Source organism: Salmo salar, chromosome 07 (assembly GCF_965601325.2).
Source record: "Salmo salar chromosome 07, fSalSal1, whole genome shotgun sequence".
Classification (NCBI taxonomy): domain Eukaryota; kingdom Metazoa; phylum Chordata; class Actinopteri; order Salmoniformes; family Salmonidae; genus Salmo; species Salmo salar.
The window spans coordinates 9223405-9241727 of record NC_138297.1 but is presented as its reverse complement, the minus strand read 5'-3'; the positions used below and the strand labels follow the sequence as shown (position 1 = coordinate 9241727).

At 43.5% G+C, this 18323-nt stretch overlaps 2 protein-coding genes across 2 annotated transcripts; one reads left to right on the top strand and one right to left on the bottom strand.

Annotated features, from left to right (window-relative positions):
- Positions 1 to 6363: 6363 nt before the first annotated feature.
- LOC145879992 (uncharacterized) lies at positions 6364 to 10908 on the top strand. The gene is made up of 8 exons (XM_082977348.1): positions 6364 to 6488; positions 7012 to 7259; positions 7610 to 7775; positions 8171 to 8372; positions 9025 to 9155; positions 9588 to 9721; positions 9798 to 10227; positions 10589 to 10908. The coding sequence occupies exons 1-7, from the start codon at positions 6457 to 6459 to the stop codon at positions 10115 to 10117; spliced, it is 1233 nt and encodes a 410-aa protein (XP_082833474.1). The 5' UTR covers positions 6364 to 6456; the 3' UTR covers positions 10118 to 10227; positions 10589 to 10908.
- Positions 10909 to 12182: 1274 nt separating this feature from the next.
- ing2 (inhibitor of growth family member 2) lies at positions 12183 to 14851 on the bottom strand. Its single transcript, NM_001140538.1, has 2 exons — positions 14583 to 14851; positions 12183 to 13374 (listed from the first exon to the last, which is right to left on the bottom strand). The coding sequence occupies exons 1-2, from the start codon at positions 14725 to 14727 to the stop codon at positions 12656 to 12658; spliced, it is 864 nt and encodes a 287-aa protein (NP_001134010.1). The 5' UTR covers positions 14728 to 14851; the 3' UTR covers positions 12183 to 12655.
- Positions 14852 to 18323: the final 3472 nt, after the last annotated feature.

Genomic DNA, 18323 nt, shown 5'->3' with positions numbered 1-18323 from the left:
TCAAGGACATTGACACTCAGTGTTTTACACGCAACCTTGAATATTGAAAAAAAATCCATGGTCGATAGAGTAAACAATATTTAGTTTTTTTTGTCACATTATTCATGATATTTTGTTTGCTTTCGGTCTTTCTTATTTGTTTTTTGGTTCTTTTGCGTTGGGGCTAATGGTGATTGTCTCTTAGTGCCATAGACTAATAATCAATTAGTGACAGGTGTCACTTCTCCTGCTCTGGCTCTTAAATAATATCACATGCCCTCATTGTTAACACGCTGTGAAATCAGGCGAGCGTAGTACCTTGACAGATTTCACCGGTGCGGTTTGAAAACACCGTTGAATTATTCAAACAGACTACTTCTCAGGTGCCTATTAAAATGTAATCCGGTATGTTAGAGAACCTTTTCACACATAAGCCCCTGTCGAATAGACGGATAACGTTGGACATCAGGATATGTGTACATGACACATGAAACGATACATTTTCCAGCAAGTGTTAAATCTTAATCTTATTTCATGACTTGATTAAATGGGAGGATGGAGGAGGATGTCGTGGATAATGTGATTGGCTGGTGGAATCCATCCTCTCACACCTGAGTGGTGTAGATGTTAAAGGAATGACAAATATGGTCGTTGAGGTAGTTAGTAATACAAGCTGTCTGTGGATGGTTACAGTATAATAAATTGGGCTTCGGTTTCTGGTGATTACCATCTATATAGCCTGCTGCACTGCTGCTTGGATTCCACCTGGCGATCTGTTCACCATCTGTTGGGGCGAGTGACTCTGAACTTACAATTTGCTAGCCCCATGTCGTTATATACAGTTCAAGTCGGAAGTTTACATACACCTTAGCCAAATACATTTATATTCAGTTTTTCACAATTCCTGACATTTAATCCAAGTAAAAATTCCCTGTTTTGGGTCAGTTAGGATCACCACTTTATTTTAAGAATATGAAATGTCAGAATAATAGTAGAGAGAATTATTTCTTTCAGCTTTTATTTTTGTATTCCCAGTGGGTCAGAAGTTGCCTTTAAATTGTTTAACTTGGGTCAAATGTTTCGGGTAGCCTTCCACAAGCTTCCCACAATAAGTTGGGTGAATTTTGGCCCATTCCTCCTGAAAGAGCTGGTGTAACAGTCAGGTATGTAGGCCTCCTTGCTCGCACACGCTTTTTCTATTTTCTATAGGATTGAGGTCAGGGCTTTGTGATGGCCACTCCAATACCTTGACTTTGTTGTCCTTAAGCCATTTTGCCACAACTTTGGAAGTATGCTTGGGGTCCTTGGCCATTTGGAAGACCCATTTGCGACCAAGCTTTAACTTCCTGACTGATGTCTTGAGATGTTGCTTCAATATATCCACATAATTTTCCTGCCTCATGATGCCATCTATTTTGTGAAGTGCACCAGTCCCTCCTGCAGCAGAGCACCCCCACAACATGATGCTGCCACCCCTGTGCTTCACGGTTGGGATGGTGTGCTTCGGCATGCAAGCATCCCCCTTTTTCCTCCAAACATAACGATGGTCATTATGGCCAAACAGTGCTATTTTTGTTTCATCAGACCAGAGGACATTTCTACAAAAAGTATGATCTTTGTTTGCAGTTGCAAACCCTAGTCTGGCTTTTTATGGTGGTTTAGGAGCAGGGGTTTCTTCCTTGCTGAGTGGCCTTTCAGGTAATGTCGATATAGGACTCGTTTTACTGTGAGTATAGACACTTTTGTACCCGTTTCCTCCAGCATCTTCACAAGGTCCTTTCCTGTTGTTCTGGGATTGATTTGCACTTTTCGCACCAAAGTACGTTCATCTCTAGGAGACAGAACGCGTCTCCTTCCTGAGCGGTATGATGGCTGCGTGGTCCCATGGTGTTTATACTTGCGTACTATTGTTTGTACATATGAACGTGGTACCTTCAGGCGTTTGGAAACTTGTGGAGGTCTACAATTTTTTTTAATGATGTCTTGGCTGATTTCTTTAGATTTTCCCGTGATGCAAAGAGGCACTGAGTTTGAAGGTAGGCCTTGAAATACATCCACAGGTACACCTCCAATTGACTCAAATTATGTCAATTAGCTTATCAGAAGCTTCTAAAGCCATGACATCATTTTCTGGAATTTTCCAAGCTGTTTAAAGGCACAGTCAACTTAGTATATGTAAACCTCTGACATACTGGAATTGTGATACAGTGAATTATAAGTGAAATAATCTGTCTGTAAACAATTGTTGGAAAAATTTGTTGTCATGCACAAAGTAGATGTCCTAACTGACTTGCCAAAGCTATAGTTTGTTAACAAGACATTTGTGGAGTGGTTGAAAAACGAGTTTTAATGACTCCAACCAAAGTGTATGTAAACTTCCGACTTCAACTGTATGTTTTTTTTCTTGTGCATTTTGCTATTTGCCTCATGACTCCTGCATGCTTTGTTGACTACGAACTTTCTTTACCCAACCGTGGGACAGACAGGGGGGTCCTGTCACAGGTTAGAGGTCATCATGGAGTGTTATACCTGAGGGTGCCACTGGAGGGCACCCTTATGTTTGTAGTGTCCAGGTGAGCCTGATTGGGATTATTGGTTTCACCTGGTTTAGGGCTTTTTAGGTTCCTCTATGGAACTGGGCTGGTTGCTCAGGTCTCTTGTTTTGTGTTGTACTCATGTGCACTTGCTTTGCTGTTTTTCCTGTGAATACTTCAGTAAACATTCTGGATTTGCCCTCACCTCTGCCTGCTGTGTTTCTCTGCGCCTGGGTCCGACTTCGTACTAGAGTTATTGTCACAGTTCACAGCTCCAATCCAGATGTGTTGGTCATTACTGAGACGTGGTTAAGGAAGAGTGTTTTGAACACTGATGTTAACCTTTCTGGTTATAACCTTTTTCGGCAAGACAGATCTTCCAAAAGTGGGGGAGTGGCAATCTTTACCAAGGAACACCTTCAGTGCTCGGTTGTCTCCACCAAGTCTGTCCCCAAACAATTTGATTTGCTGGTTTTAAGTATTAAACTTTCAAATAAGTCTTTGTTGACTGTTGCTGGGTGCTATCGTCCTCCATCAGCACCGGCCTGTACCCTACCTGCCTTAAGCTCTCTCCTGGCCCCTTACACTAAGTCTGAATTTATCCTGCTCGGTGACCACCTGACCAAGTCCTAAAGAAATGGGACTCCCTAAATCTTTATCAGATTGTTACCAATCAAACAAGGTATGACTCCAAACACCCAGAAAAGGCTACTCTCCTCGATGTTATCCTCATAAATAATCCTGATAGGTATCAGTCTGGTGTTCTCTGTAATGATCTTAGTGATCACTGTTTTACAGCCTGTGTTCGTAATGGCTGCTCAGTGAAATGACCTGTCCTGATTTGTCATATTCACTTGCTAAAAAACAAAGAAATAAACAAGCCTTCTTTCATGAACTGGCCTCTATAAAATGGTATAGAATCAGCTTGGACCTTCTTTTTTTGATATTTTCAGTGGTATTGTTAACAAACATGCCCCCATAAAGAAAATGAGAATTAAAAACCGGTTCAGCCCCTGGTTTGACCGTGATCTTGCAAAGTTACTCCACCTCAAGAATTTCATTTGGCGAAAGGCTCGGCATGCGCATACTCAGGCTGACTGGCTCTCATTCAGGCAAATGAGAAATAAGTGCACTTAGGCTATCCGGAAGGCCAAAGTTAGTTACTTTAAGGAGCAGTTCTCTCTCTGTGGGTCTAACCTCAAGAAGTTCTGGAAAATGGTTAAAGACCTGGAGAATAAACCCTCCTCCTCACAGCTGCCCATGTCCCTTAAAGTTGATGTGGTTATTAACTGACAAGGAGCACATGGCTGAGCTCTTTAATCACCACTTCATTAAGTCAGGATTCCTATTTGACTCAGCCATGCCTCCTTGCCCGTCCAACATTTCCTCATCTCCCACCCCTTCTATCCCCGATGCTTCTCCCTCTTTTTCCCCTGCCCCGCAACAAAGTTTCTCCCTGCAGGCAGTCACTGAGTCCGAGGTGCTAGAGGAGCTCCTGAAACTTGACCCCAAAAAAACATCTGGGTCAGATGGTTTAGACCCTTTCTTCTTTAAGTTTGCTGCCCCTATCATCGCCAAGCCTATCTCTGACCTTTTTATCCTGTCTCCTCTCTGGGGAGGTTCCCATTGCTTGGAAGGCAGCCACAGTTCGTCCTTTATTTAAAGGGGGAGATCAAGCTGATCCTAAATGTTATAGGCCTATTTCTATTTTGCCCTGTTTATCAAAAGTGTTGGAAAAACTTGTCAATAATCAACTGACTGGCTTTCTTGATGTCTATAGTATTCTCTCTGGTATGCAGTCTGGTTTCCGCTCAGGTTATGGATGTGTCACTGCAACCTTAAAGGTACTCAATGATGTCACCATTACCCTTGATTCTAAGCAATGTTGTGCTGTTATTTTAATTGACTTGGCCAAAGCTTTTGATACGGTAGACCATTCCATTCTTGTGGGCCGGCTAAGGAGTATTGGTGTCTCTGAGGGGTCTTTGGCCTGGTTTGCTAACTACCTCTCTCAAAGAGTGCAGTGTATAAAGTCAGAAAATCTGCTGTCTCAGCCACTGCCTGTCACCAAGGGAGTCCCCTAAGGCTCAATCCTCGGCCCAACGCTCTTCTCAATTTACATCAAACAACATAGCTCAGGCAGTAGGAAGCTCTCTCATCCATTTATATGCAAATGATACAGTCTTACACTCAGCTGGCCCCTCCCCGGATTTTGTGTTAAATACTCTACAACAAAGCTTTCTTTGTGTCCAACAAGCTTTCTCTGCCCTTAACCTTGTTCTGAACACTTCCAAAACAAAGGTCATGTGGTTTGGTAAGAAGAATGCCCCTCTCCCCACAGGTGTGATTATTACCTCTGAGGGTTTAGAGTTTGAGGTAGTCACCTCCATACAAGTACTTGGCAGTATGGGTAGACAGTACACTGTCCTTCTCTCAGCACATATCAAAGCTGCAGGCTAAAGTTAAATCTAGACTTGATTTCCTCTATCGTAATCGCTCCTCTTTCACCCCAGCTGCCAAACTAACCCTGATTCAGATGACCATCCTACCCATGCTAGATTACGGAGACATAATTTATAGATCGGCAGGTAAGGGTGCTCTCGAGCGGCTAGAGGTTCTTTACCATTCGGCCATCAGATTTGCCACTAATGCTCCTTATAGGACACATCACTGCACTCTATACTCCTCTGTAAACTGGTCATCTCTGTTTACCCGTCGCAAGACCCACTGGTTGATGCTTATTTATAAAACCCTCTTAGGCCTCACTCCCCCCTATCTGAGATACCTACTGCAGCCCTCATCCTCCACATACAACACCCGTTCTGCCAGTCACATTCTGTTAAAGGTCCCCAAAGCACACACATCCCTGGGTCGCTCGGTCTTTTCAGTTCGCTGCAGCTAGCGACTGGAACGAGCTGCAACAAACACTCAAACTGGACAGTTTTATCTCAATCTCTTCATTCAAAGACTCAATCATGGACACTCTTACTGACAGTTGTGGCTGCTTCGCATGATGTATTATTGTCTCTACCTTCTTTCCCTTTGTGCTGTTGTCTGTGCCCAATAATGTTTGTACCATGTTTTGTGCTGCTACCATGTTGTTTGCTACCATGTTTTTGTCATGTTGTGTTGATACCATGCTGTGTTGTCATGTGTTGCAGCCTTGCTATGTTGTTGTCTTATGTCTGTCTCTCTTTATGTTGTGTTGTCTCTCTTGTCGTGATATGTGTTTTGTCCTATATTTATATATGTTATATATATATATTTTTTAATCCCTGTCCCTGTATGAGGTCTTTTGCCTTTTGGTAGGCCGTCATTGTAAATAATAATTTGTTCTTAACTGACTTGCCTAGTTAAATGAAGGTTAAATAAAATAAATATATGGCAGGTTGCTGTAACAGGGAAAGACCACATTTAAATTACAGTGCTTACAAATATTATTTTAGAAATACTGTCAGTGGATTGTATTTTAAATAAATACAAAATTCTTACAAATGTATGTATTTCAATATAGGAATTTGAGGACTTGAGAATACATTAAGACCATTCAGAGGTCCATATGTAGTCATGACTAACTCTACAAAGCTACCGCTGTGTTCTCACAGGACTGGTATTGTTAGGAAAAATAGCTAACAATGGCGCATTTAAAAAAATAGCACATTTGGCTGAGTCTGGGTCTGGCTGAGTGGGTCTGGCTGAGTAGCCAAGGCAGTGTGTTGATGGGCCTTTAATAGTCTGTGGGTTCCTCTCTGTGTTTTCTCACTCGCTTTTTCTGGCTTCTCTCCCTCTCTCTTTCTGTGTGTGTGCATGTGTGTGCGTCTCGTGTTGTCTCTCTCTGTCTCCAAGGTCTGGAGGTCAGGCAGCGGTGCTTAGTGCCAGAGGGGGGGCTGTGTTGTCTGTCCTCAGAGCCCAGCATGGTGCTGCCTCCATACAAGCAGTAGAGATGACCAATCAGTACCTACTGCTATTCTGCAGGTATCTGTTTTATATATTTAGAATGGTGTGGGCGTACCCCAAAAACAGAATGGTGTGGGGTGTATACCGGTCATTCAAAATATTCATAGGAGTAGACAGCTGATTGGCCAGCTCAGGCAATGAGCCAACATGTCATGTTATGTCATGAGGAAATCTCTGCTTGAGATACAAGATTGATGTTTTTTTTCTATAATTTATGCTTTGGCCACATACGAGTAGGCCTATAGGTATGAGTTAACAGAATATAAACTTTTAAAAGTGAGATTTTCACTGGACAGTTACTTTAAGTGCAAGTATGCGTCCCCTCCATTAACCATAACCCTATGTTATGCATTACAACACAGAATGCATAGCTCATGAGGCATTATAGATGTGCGTGTATAATGCCTTATGAACAGAGTAGTCATAAGTGCTTCTGAAAAGTCTATCATGGCATTATAATCACATTATCATATTAGATGTTTTATTAAAGAAACAGACCATTGCTATTCATAGTGCACCTGCCTATGTTTATCCCTCCCAGGTACCCTTACAAGCGGGACAGTGAGATCATTCATATTGAGCTGTACAGCACAGCCAGTTTCCAGTACCAGCGCTCCATCCTGGGCTGCAGCCAGGACTACATCTCCCAGGTCACTGTCAACCGGATGGGGACGCACGCCGTGGCCTTCTGCCCCTCCCCCCGCACCGGCATCACGCAGGTCGTGACATGGAACCTGGAGACAGAGGACCACAAACACATCGCCCGCTTCCCCGGGATACTGACTGCAGGTTAGTAAGAGCGGTTAGGTGGAGACTTACAGGCATTGGTTGCTCTCTTGGTTGACTGATTGGAAATCGGTTAGAATGTGGTGGTCGGAGACTGTTTAGAAAAGGCTTCAAGTTCATCCTGCATTATCTTGCAGTGTTTGTGTCTAACGGTGGAGAGACTGCTATGGATTCATAAAGAAAAGCCCAGTGAATAAACACACAACCATTTAATTCACATGACATGACCTATCAAATGAATTCCGAGACTAACATTGACAGATACAAACCGTTTACTTTTGATGCTAAATTGACATTGAGTTACGTTCAGGAAAACGATTTCCTATTGGTCCTCTCTCCTCCCCTGTCTGTAGGTGTGTGCTTGGAACTACGGTTCTGTGTGGGGGTGTGCAGTGGGGAGAGGTACCCAAGGCTGTGGGACCTGTCCTCCAGGGTCAACGACCAGACCCTCACCTACAATGTCCACAAGGTGAAGAGCGACGGCACAGAAGAGGTCATCCTCATGGGGAAACACCCACGGTAGGTCTTTATCAACAATCTACTATTTACCGTACTATTATCTCAATAATATTAGGATTAGTATTCTTTGTACTATTTGCTGTATTGTTTAAATAGTACTGATAATGGTATTTTCAATATTCAAACGTTATTGGTTTCTTTAAACATGTCATCTCAATAGGCTAAATTGCTATCCCTCTCTCCTCTCATCTCCTGCGTATTCACTGTTCTATTCACACAGCATAGATGAGAAGTGTACATACCCACTGGGGATTTGCTCCTCCTGCCCAGCTCTTTCACGTCATTGCCAGTTGAAGGAGATGAGACAAGGAGGAAGGAAGCCACTTTAGATTATTGAGATGCATCTGCTTTGATGTCTTGCTTTTTCATGGGTCTAATCTCCCTTCTGGTGACAGCTACGCGGTGTGCAAGTCCCTACGGCCTGGCACGGTACGGGTCTGGAACCTGGCCAGATCAAGGTTCACAGGTCGGCCAGTCAGAGTGGAGCACGGTCTCTATGGCAACACCGACGTGGCCTTGGCCCACGACCTGAAGCTGTACATCCTGACAGACAGAGGGACGGCCACCTTCACAGACACCCCCTCACCCATATTCCAGGTCACCAGCTCCCCCTACTTCATGTATCAGTTAGCCTGGTATCCATACTGAATCCACTCTGATCTACGCTGTTCTTTCACTTCATGGTTACACTTGAAGTCACTTCATTAGTTGACCGTAGCATACTTGTAGTGACATATGTGCTCTGCATGTGACTGCCTATAGCAGGGTTCCCAAATGGTGTGTGGTTTTATTTGGCCCCCCAAGTTTTCTGAGCAAAAAATAAATAAAAAAATAAAAATAAATAAATAAATATATATATATATATTGTTTTTTATTGTTGGACATAATAGACTGAAAACACTAGGAAATCAGCTCCAAATGATTTTAATTTAAGAAATCTGTTCCCAAGTATTCCCACTCATAATAGAGAGACACGTGGTCGCATACAAATGTAAGCAAGATTTGAAATGATTAGGTTTTAGTCAAACATTAAATCTGTTTGGGCTTCAATTTTCCGTTTACAAATGATTTGTAATTATGTTACAGCCCCCCGTCCATCCGCTCTAGAAACAAATCGGCCTGTGGCTGAATCTAGCTGATGATCCCTGGCCTATAGGTTCTAGCCCGTGTCTCCTACATGCAACAAGACTGTGTTAGCCCACTGAGCTAAAGCCTAGTCATTCATCTTCTGTTTCACTTGACACCATAGACTCTACTGATCTATGACCTGATCAAGAGAAGCTACGTGAGGAGACAGTCTGGTCTCTACATTGTCCCCTGTCCCCAACACGAATACAGGCTCCTGGAGGGACAGCTACTCCTGGGTTTGTCTGAGACGAGGTGAGAGCGATTCGGTTACTTGAAACAAGCACCAGCTAACTTAGTCCACTACCTGAAACACCACACCCCAAATAAAGTCCCTCTGAGCCAGTTAATACAGATTAATAATACCTTCTTAGCATCCTAATTGTCTCACAGCTTAACGTTGTCGTGTTCATTGTTGCCCCTAATACGTTTTGCCTCATTGATGTGAACTGCTTTTGGGATGTGGAAGGCTAGATAGATTTTTCATTGTCCATAACCTGTTGTATTTGGACTGTTGGGAGGTACAGGGATCATGACCTGTTGTATTTGGACTGTTGGGAGGTACAGGGATCATGACCTGTTGTATTTGGACTGTTGGGAGTTACAGGGATCATGACCTGTTGTATTTGGACTGTTGGGAGTTACAGGGATCATGACCTGTTGTATTTGGACTGTTGGGAGTTACAGGAACCATCTGATTTTGTGGGACCTGGAGTCTGGGTATATCAAAGGGAGGATGAAAGCATCACACACAGAGTCTCTCCTGTCCAGCAGCACCGTCAGAGACAGACAGTCCCAGATACCACCAAATGAGACCACAGGTAACAATACCAGAAAAGTTGTGCACGGGGATCTAGCTAAGCTATTTGACTACTATTTGGTGACTATTTCCTCTAGCTCTAGTGATGCCCTGGGACAGACGGACAGAGAGCCACTCTGCTAAGTGTAGGAGGCTGGAGAAGGAGGATCAGAGGGAGAAGGAGGAGCAGCGCAGTCTGGACAGGGAGAAATACAACTCCATAGACCAGTACCTTCTCAGTGGGGACCAACAGGTAAAATGTGTGTGTTTGTTAGTGTGTGATGTGATGTATCTTCATTCCCCTGATCCCCTCACTACCAGGTGGTGGTGTGTTCCTATTTCTCCCACCACCTCAACGTTTTCAGCGTGGGGTCCCAGGACCACCTCCACACCCTGGAGGACAGGACATCCCTGCTGATCCTCCACACCGCCGCCCTCACCCACCTCGGGGGACACCTGGTGCTGGCCAACTACTGCCAAGCTCAGCATATACCCTACCTCACCCTCTGGGACCTTCAGAAAGGCACGGTATGTACACTCTTAGAGAAAAGGGTCCCCATAGGAGAACCCTTTTTATTCTAGGTAGAACCCTTTTTATTCTAGGTAGAACCCTTTTTATTCTAGGTAGAACCCTTTTTATTCTAGGTAGAACCCTTTTGAGTTCCATGTTTAACCATCTGTGGAAAGGGTTGTACGTGAAACCAAAAAGGGTTCTTCAACGGGTTCTAGATATAACCTTTTCTTCTGAGTGTACAGTATAAAGCCAGATTCAAATAGCTTTGTTGTCCATCTGGGATCACTGACAACACTATTTTACAGTACACTGGCTAAATTATTTGACCCCCCCCCCCCCCCCCCCAAAATGATTGTATTTTTTACACTTGTGAAGGTGAGGAAAAGATTGAAGAACGAGCCAGGAGTCTGTTGTGTGGCTATCACAGATGATGCCAGCAGAGTCGCCTTTGGGGTCAGCGGATGTAACAAGTAATATGTTTCCAAATGACACGTAACTCATAACATCTCAGTCATTAAGTTCCGTATCTAAACATATGGCTCATCCCGTATATTCTGTCACAATGAGAAAGCTCATGCTTACCTCTTCTCCTGATTAGGCTTAAAGTGTGGGATCCCTTCAGGAGGAATCACAAGACTATCTCTGGCTATGCCAGCCTGAGGCTAGGAGGGTCCAACCAGCTTTATATCACTGAGGGAGGAGCCAAAGCCATTCTACTAGCAGGTAGGACAGAGATCACTTACATTTTCAGCTATCTTTCCCTATGTAGAAAAGTGAGATAATTAGGTTTCTCTGTGCACAAAGATATTGGCAACCTTGCACAAGTCAGTATTTCTTCTCAAAATAGATGTGGGGGGGGGGGGGACATGGTTTTCAAACATGCACAGGACTCAAGACAAAAATCTAAACTCACTTCAAAGTCAAATGATCTGGACTAAATTATTCCAAATTCAGATACATTTGGCTGGAGGAAAGTCGTTCTCGACAAGTGTAATTTATCCTACTTGTGGTAAGTTGCAGGTGCCATTCAACCAGTTTTGAAAAGAGAAAACAACTTTCTTCTCCATTGACAAGTGCGCCACTATATGAGCACATCTGTAAGGGATAGTGGAACAGGGTGTTCACACTCAGGTGAAAGAGAGAGTTATATAGTGTTTATGTATTGCTACACAGGTTATAGTAAAGTGACAATTCATGCTGTTTTATTCACACAGGTGAGCTGAGCCTATGGGACCTGGAGGCCTGCAACGTCCTGTCTGTCCTTTCCCCTGATGCCCATGTCCAGTGTCTGACCCCCCTTGGAGGAGACAACAGTAGCACCCTACTGTTGGGCCTTAGCCACAGCCCTGCCCTCATCGCCGTCAGGCTGACGTCACAATCACAGGGGGTCGCCGTGGGAACCAGCTCCAGGGACGAAGACGTGTTCGCAGAATCCAGTAGCAGCGAGGATGAAGACGAAAAGGACAGTCAGACACATGTAGGACTGGAGTAGAGTTTGTTCAGGAACTTCATATGAGTATTTGGAAATATCCTGACTTACTGAGACACCAGTCTTCGAACAGGATGACCTGATAAGTAGAAGAATGAATTTGAAAATGTATATAAGAAAAGACAAGGATTGGTCTCTGATCTGCAATAACTGTTTTAATGGATATAAAATAAATGTTACATGCTATTACACTAGTTTGTCAAAGAATATGTAGAATGTCTTCACAAACATGAAATACCATTATGATATTATGATCATTATATAGCAAATCAAAGTGCTGCACCTGAGGATGGTCAGTTGAAAATGAAATCATAAAATAACCTCAAATGTGAAGTAGTGTGTCAAATCCCAACTCAGGTAAGCACCTCACAAGGCAGAAACAGAGCAATCTACCCCTCCGTCTGCCATACAACATAAAACCTAGCACAATGATCTATTTAGCCCCATCTGGTAGTGACCAAATCAATGAATCGAGACTTGTTGATTTGGAACATATTTATTTTTTAAACTGCATAAGAAATTAAACTTACTGAATTGAAAGGGGCGAACAGAATGCACTCATTTTCACAAAAAGAGGACATCATTCAGGTACATTACATCAAGTCAAAATGGCTAGTAAGCCAAAATATGCTTTTTGAGTTAATTTAATTCCATTCCGCCAAGTGTTGAGTAACACGATAGAACCAGTAGATGGCAGCTTTAGGCTTCTTAAAGTCAAAATCTGGCTTCCCAGAATAACCTTTAGGCTTCAGTGTGGGTCACCAGTATATGGTAACAGCACCAGTTCAGTATTGGTCAAATCCTTTACTCAAGAGTAGGCGCTGCAGGAAATAGTGTTCCGATTGTGCTCTCAAAACTTCACAACATTTTGTCATACCTTGAATGACTTACTTTGACAAACTCAACCCTCAGTTCGGCAATGTTCCCGAGAGGAAAGGGAGGACAGGTCACTACTACCTGGACCTCCTGTCCTTTTTGTTCTTATCCAGGCTTTTGTCCATAGTCTTTTCGTTGTCCCCTCTGCACTTGGGACAGAACCACTTCCCCTTGGGCTTGTAGGTGAGCCCCACGCAGGAGAAGTGGAACCACTCGATGGGGCACGCGTCGTTGTCGCAGCCAATCATCTCGCCGTAGGACACCTGCTCGCACAGGCAGTAGGTGGGCTCGTTGGGGTCGATGGTGAACTCCACAGGCGAGGCGCCGCGCTCCTGCTTGGCCTTGCGCTTCTTCTTCTTGGCAGACTTTGACCTCTTCTCCCGCGGCTGCATAGGCAGCTCGTCCACCGGGTCATCCATCACTGTTCCGTTCCCCGAGGCGTGGTTGGCGTCACGGCTCTCGCTGTTGCGCTGGCGTCTCGGCCGGCGGGCGGAGGAGCGCTCCGCAGGTGTGGACACCGCCGCCTCCTGAACGGAACCGGAGCGCCGCTCGGTGACGACCCGTTCCCGCTCGCTGGCCTCGCTGGGCTCCTGGAGACAGAGGGAGTGGGAGTCCATCTGGCGGGAACGGTTCTCTACCAGCTCAGTCATCTGGGTGACCACATGGATCTTCTCGTCACCCAGCTCCTGGCTGCTGATGAGAGCCCGCTGCAGCTGGATCTGAAGCCTCTTACGCTGTGCCGCATCCCGCTCGCCCTGATAGCGCTCGTAGACATCGTCAACCTCCTTCAGGACCTCTGCAAAGCACACAGAATGACAAGAGTTCAATGTTAGGATGGGTGTCTATTGAGTTGAGAAATTTGCATTGGGAATAGAATCATATCTGACGCTGTGTCAGTCAGAGGAAAGTTTTACATACTCAATGAAGCTCCTGGTAGGAACAGGGGGAAATTCATTTCGAATTTCCCTGGTGTGCACAACTGTATGCATATCTTATTGCTGCTGCAAACTGTAGGAGCACTGAAATCAGCTAATGGCAATCAGACAAACTAGTAGGAAGATATTTGAATTTATAGATTCCTTACTACTTCCGCATTGGTTTATATTCAGGAAGTGATGACACCTTCTGCATGATCAGGGGTCGTCACTAGCTGTCATAAACCCCGCCTGTTTCTACCTTGGTCTTGAAACCTAACCACGCTGCTAACATTATGCCTAACCTTAAATACTAAAAAGCGAAATTTAGTTTATGAATTTGTACGATATCGACAATTGGCTGTGGTAACTAGTGACAGCCCTGGTCAGGGCGGGTTGTCCCTGTTTTCTTACTAAGTGGATCACACACACAAACGACTACAACAACACTTGGGCGTACAACTGTCAGACGAAGTAACGTTACTGGCAAAAATCACCTCGTAAATGACACATTTTCATCACCGGCGGATTGGAACAACGACCATTTCGCTACTTCTCTAGCAAGCAATGATCCGTTTACTGAGCTAAGCTTGCTAGTTAACGTTACGGAGCTTTGTAACGTTACTACGAATGTAACATTTGCTAGCAAGCAACACCGTCGACAATAAGTCAACATCCCTTGCATAATAAACATAAAAACGCATGCAAATGAAAAGGTTTACCAACTCTTAGCCGCTAAACGCCACAATAACACCCCTCTTGTCAAAATGGCTGATCTGTGGCTATCAATCTCATTGCTATCGAGCCAACTCGGACCTCACTTCGGAGACGTTATGGATAACAAATTGAAGGCATACATAGCTACTCGATAGAAGAACCAAGCGTTATATTTCAGCAAGAAAAAAAATCGCGTTCATTACTAGCTAGCTAACGTTAGCTAGCGGCTAACGTATGGAGCATTAACGTCAGCTAGTTACTGTAGCTGCCTAAAGTGACTCGGGCACAGGTCAATACAGCGCACTCATTTTTTATACGATTTTATCGTTACTGTTAAGTAAAACCACCAAAAGAACGAAAGGGTAAACAATACCTTGATACTTTGAGTCAATTTCTCGTAGCAGGGAGACGTTTCTTTGTATATCCAAAGGCAGGGACTCAACACATTCCAAATAATCCTCAACATAGCTGACCAGTTGTGACTTTTCTACGTTTGGGTAATGATTATGACCTAACATTGTTCAAACCGATGCATCGAGACAAAAAAACAACAACATGTACATAGATTTGAGATGATAAATTTAGCTAGCTAGTATGGTTTCTAATGGGCAGTTCCCATCCGCAAGCGAACTGCAGCAGTTCACTTCAAACCAAAAAAACGGCACATACTGCGCATGCGCGGGTGTATTCCTTTTATGGCAATGCATCGCATTTCCGCATTTCCTCTTGACGGGGTGGGCCGTCCAAATTTCTAGCTTTTGGATTGGCTGTGAACAAGATACTGATTTGTCGCCAACAGTGTTAAATGTGCAATGTTACGTTTGTCAACAACTGTTGTCATCGATTTAACCACTAGATAGAGCTATAGGTTTACCTCCATCCAGCTACAATGGTAGCTTGAAACGTTAACATATCATCTGTGGCGACAAATGAAGGATATAATCCTAACTCTAATGTTAACCTCATGCTCCAAACCTGCTATGTTAGTTCGCATAATCCGCCACGTTAATTCACCCAACCTGCCACGTTAATTATACTAATCTGTCCGTTAATTATCCTAACCTGCTATGTAAACAAAATATCTGTGGCAACAAATCAACAATATCACCACATTTGTATTATGAACTTTTCCCGAGAAAGTAAGCAATTAATTGATATTTTATTGGATCCCCATTAGCTGCTGTGAAAGCAGCAGCTACTTTTACTGGGGTCTAGAAGAAACATGACATAACACAGAACATTAATAGACAAGAACAGCTCAAGGACAGAACTACATACATTTTAAAATGGCACACATAGTCTACAGTCGTGGCCAAAAGTTTTGAGAATGACACAAATATTCATTTTCACAAAGTCTGCTGCCTCAGTTTGTATGATGGCAATTTGCATATACTCCAGAATGTTATGAAGAATGATCAGATGAATTGCAATTAATTGTAAAGTCCATCTTTACCATGCAAATGCACTGAATCCCCCCCAAAAACATGTCCACTGCATTTCAGCCCTGCCACAAAAGGACCAGCTGACAATATGTCAGTATTTCTCTCGTTAACACAGGTGTGAGTGTTGACGAGGACAAGGCTGGAGATCACTGTCATGCTGATTGAGTTGGAATAACAGACTGGAAGCTTCAAAAGGAGGGTGGTGCTTGGAATCATTGTTCTTCCTCTGTCAATCATGGTTACCTGCAAGGAAACACGTGCCATCGTCATTGCTTTGCACAAAAAGGGCTTCACAGGCAAGGATATTGCTGCCAGTAAGATTGCACCTAAATCAAACATTTATCGGATCATCAAGAACTTCAAGGAGAGCGGTTCAATTGTTGTGAAGAAGGCTTCAGGGCGCCCAAGAAAGTCCAGCAAGCGCCAGGACCGTCTCCTAAAGTTGATTCAGCTGCGGGATCGGGGCACCACCAGTACAGAACTTGCTCAGGAATGGCAGCAGGCAGGTGTGAGTGCATCTGCACGCACAGTGATGCGAAGACTTGGAGGATGGCCTGGTGTCAAGAAGGGCAGCAAAGAAGCCACTTCTCTCCAGGAAAAACATCAGGGACAGACTGATATTCTGTAAAAGGTACAGGGATTGGACTGCTGAGGACTGGGGTAAAGTCATTTTCTCTGATGAATCCCCTTTCCGATTGTTTGGGGCATCTGGAAAAAATCTTGTCCGGAGAAGACAAGGTGAGCAATACCATCAGTCCTGTGTCATGCCAACAGTAAAACATCCTGAGACCATTCATGTGTGGGGTTGCCTCTCAGCCAAGGGAGTGGGCTCACTCACAATTTTGCCTAAGAACACAGCCATGAATAAAGAATGGTATCAACACATCCTCCGAGAGAAACTTCTCCCAACCATCCAGGAACAGTTTGATGACGAACAATGCCTTTTCCAGCATGATAAAGCACCTTGCCATAAGGAGAAAGTAAGTGGCTCAGGGAACAAAACATCGATATTTTGGGTCCATGGCCAGGAAAATCCCCAGACCTTAATCCCATTGAGAACTTGTGGTCAATCCTCAAGAGGCGGGTGGACAAACAAAAACCCACAAATTCTGACAAACTCCAAGCATTGATTATGCAAGAATGGGCTGCCATCAGTCAGGATGTGGCCCAGAAGTTAATTGACAGCATGCCAGGGCGGACTGTAGAGGTCTTGAAAAAGAAGTGTCAACACTGCAAATATTGACTCTTTGCATCAACTTCATGTAATTGTCAATAAAAGCCTTTGACACTTATGAAATGCTTGTAATTATACATCAGTATTCCATAGTAATATCTGACAAAAATATCTAAAGACACTGAAGCAGCAAACTTTGTGAAAATTACTTTTTTTCTCATTCTCAAAACTTTTGGCCATGACTGTACATATCAATGCATACACACAAACTATCTAGGTCAAATAGGGGAGAGGCTTTGCTTTGTGCAGTGAGGTGTTGCTTTATCTGTTTTTTAAAACCAGGTTTGCTGTTCACTTAAGAAATATGAGATGGAACGGAGTTCCATGCAATAGTGGCTCTATATAATACTGTACGCTTTCTTGAATTTGTTCTGGATTTGGGGACTGTGAAAAGACCCCTGGTGGCATGTCCGGTGGGATAAGTGTGTGTCAGAGCTGAGCGTAAATTGTCTATGCAAACAATTTGGACTTTTCAACACATGAATGTTTCTTATAAAAATAATAAGTGATGCAGTCAGTCTCTCCTCAACTCTTAGCCAAGAGAGACTGGCATGCATAGTATTTATATTAGCCCTCTGATTACAATGAAGAGAAAGACTTTCTGTTCTGGGCCAGCTGCAGCTTAACTAGGTCTTTCCTTGCAGCACTTGACTAGATAATAATCAATAATAATCAAGCTAAGACTAAACTAGAGTCTGCAGGACTTGCTTTTTGGAGTGTGGTGTCAAAAAAGCAGAGCACCTCTTTGTTATAGTCTTCTCTGTGGTCCATTGGTAGAGCATGGTGTTTGCAACACCAGGGTTGTGGGTTTGATTCCCATGGGGGGGGGCAGTACAAAAAAAATGCATGAAATGAAATGTATGCATTCACTACTTTAAGTTGCTCTGGATAAGAGTGTCTGCTAAATGACTAAAATGTAAATGTGTTATGGACAGACCTCTCCCCATCTTTAAAACCTTTGAATCTATATGTTTTGACCAAGGCAGTTTACAATCTAAGGTAACACCAAGTAATTTAGTCTCCTGAACTTGTTCAACAGCCACATCATTCATTACCAGATTCAGCTGAGATCTAGAGCTTTGGGAATGATTTGTACCAAATACATTGCTCTTGGTTTAAGAGATGTTCAGGACCAGTTTATTTTACTGGCAACCCATTCCAAAACAAACTGCAACTACTTGTTAATGGTTTCGGTGACTTCATTAGCTGTTGTTACTGACACGTATGTGGTTGAATCATCTGCATACATGGACACACAGGTTTTGTTTAATGCCAGTGGCAGGTCCTTGGTAAAAATAGAAAAGAGTAGAGGGCCTTGAGAGCTGCCCTACTGGGATGCCACACCCTACATGTGTGACATTAGAGAAACTTCCATTAAAGAATCCACAATTCAGAGCTATCTATCTATCTAAAAAAAAAAATAATAACTTAAAACCAT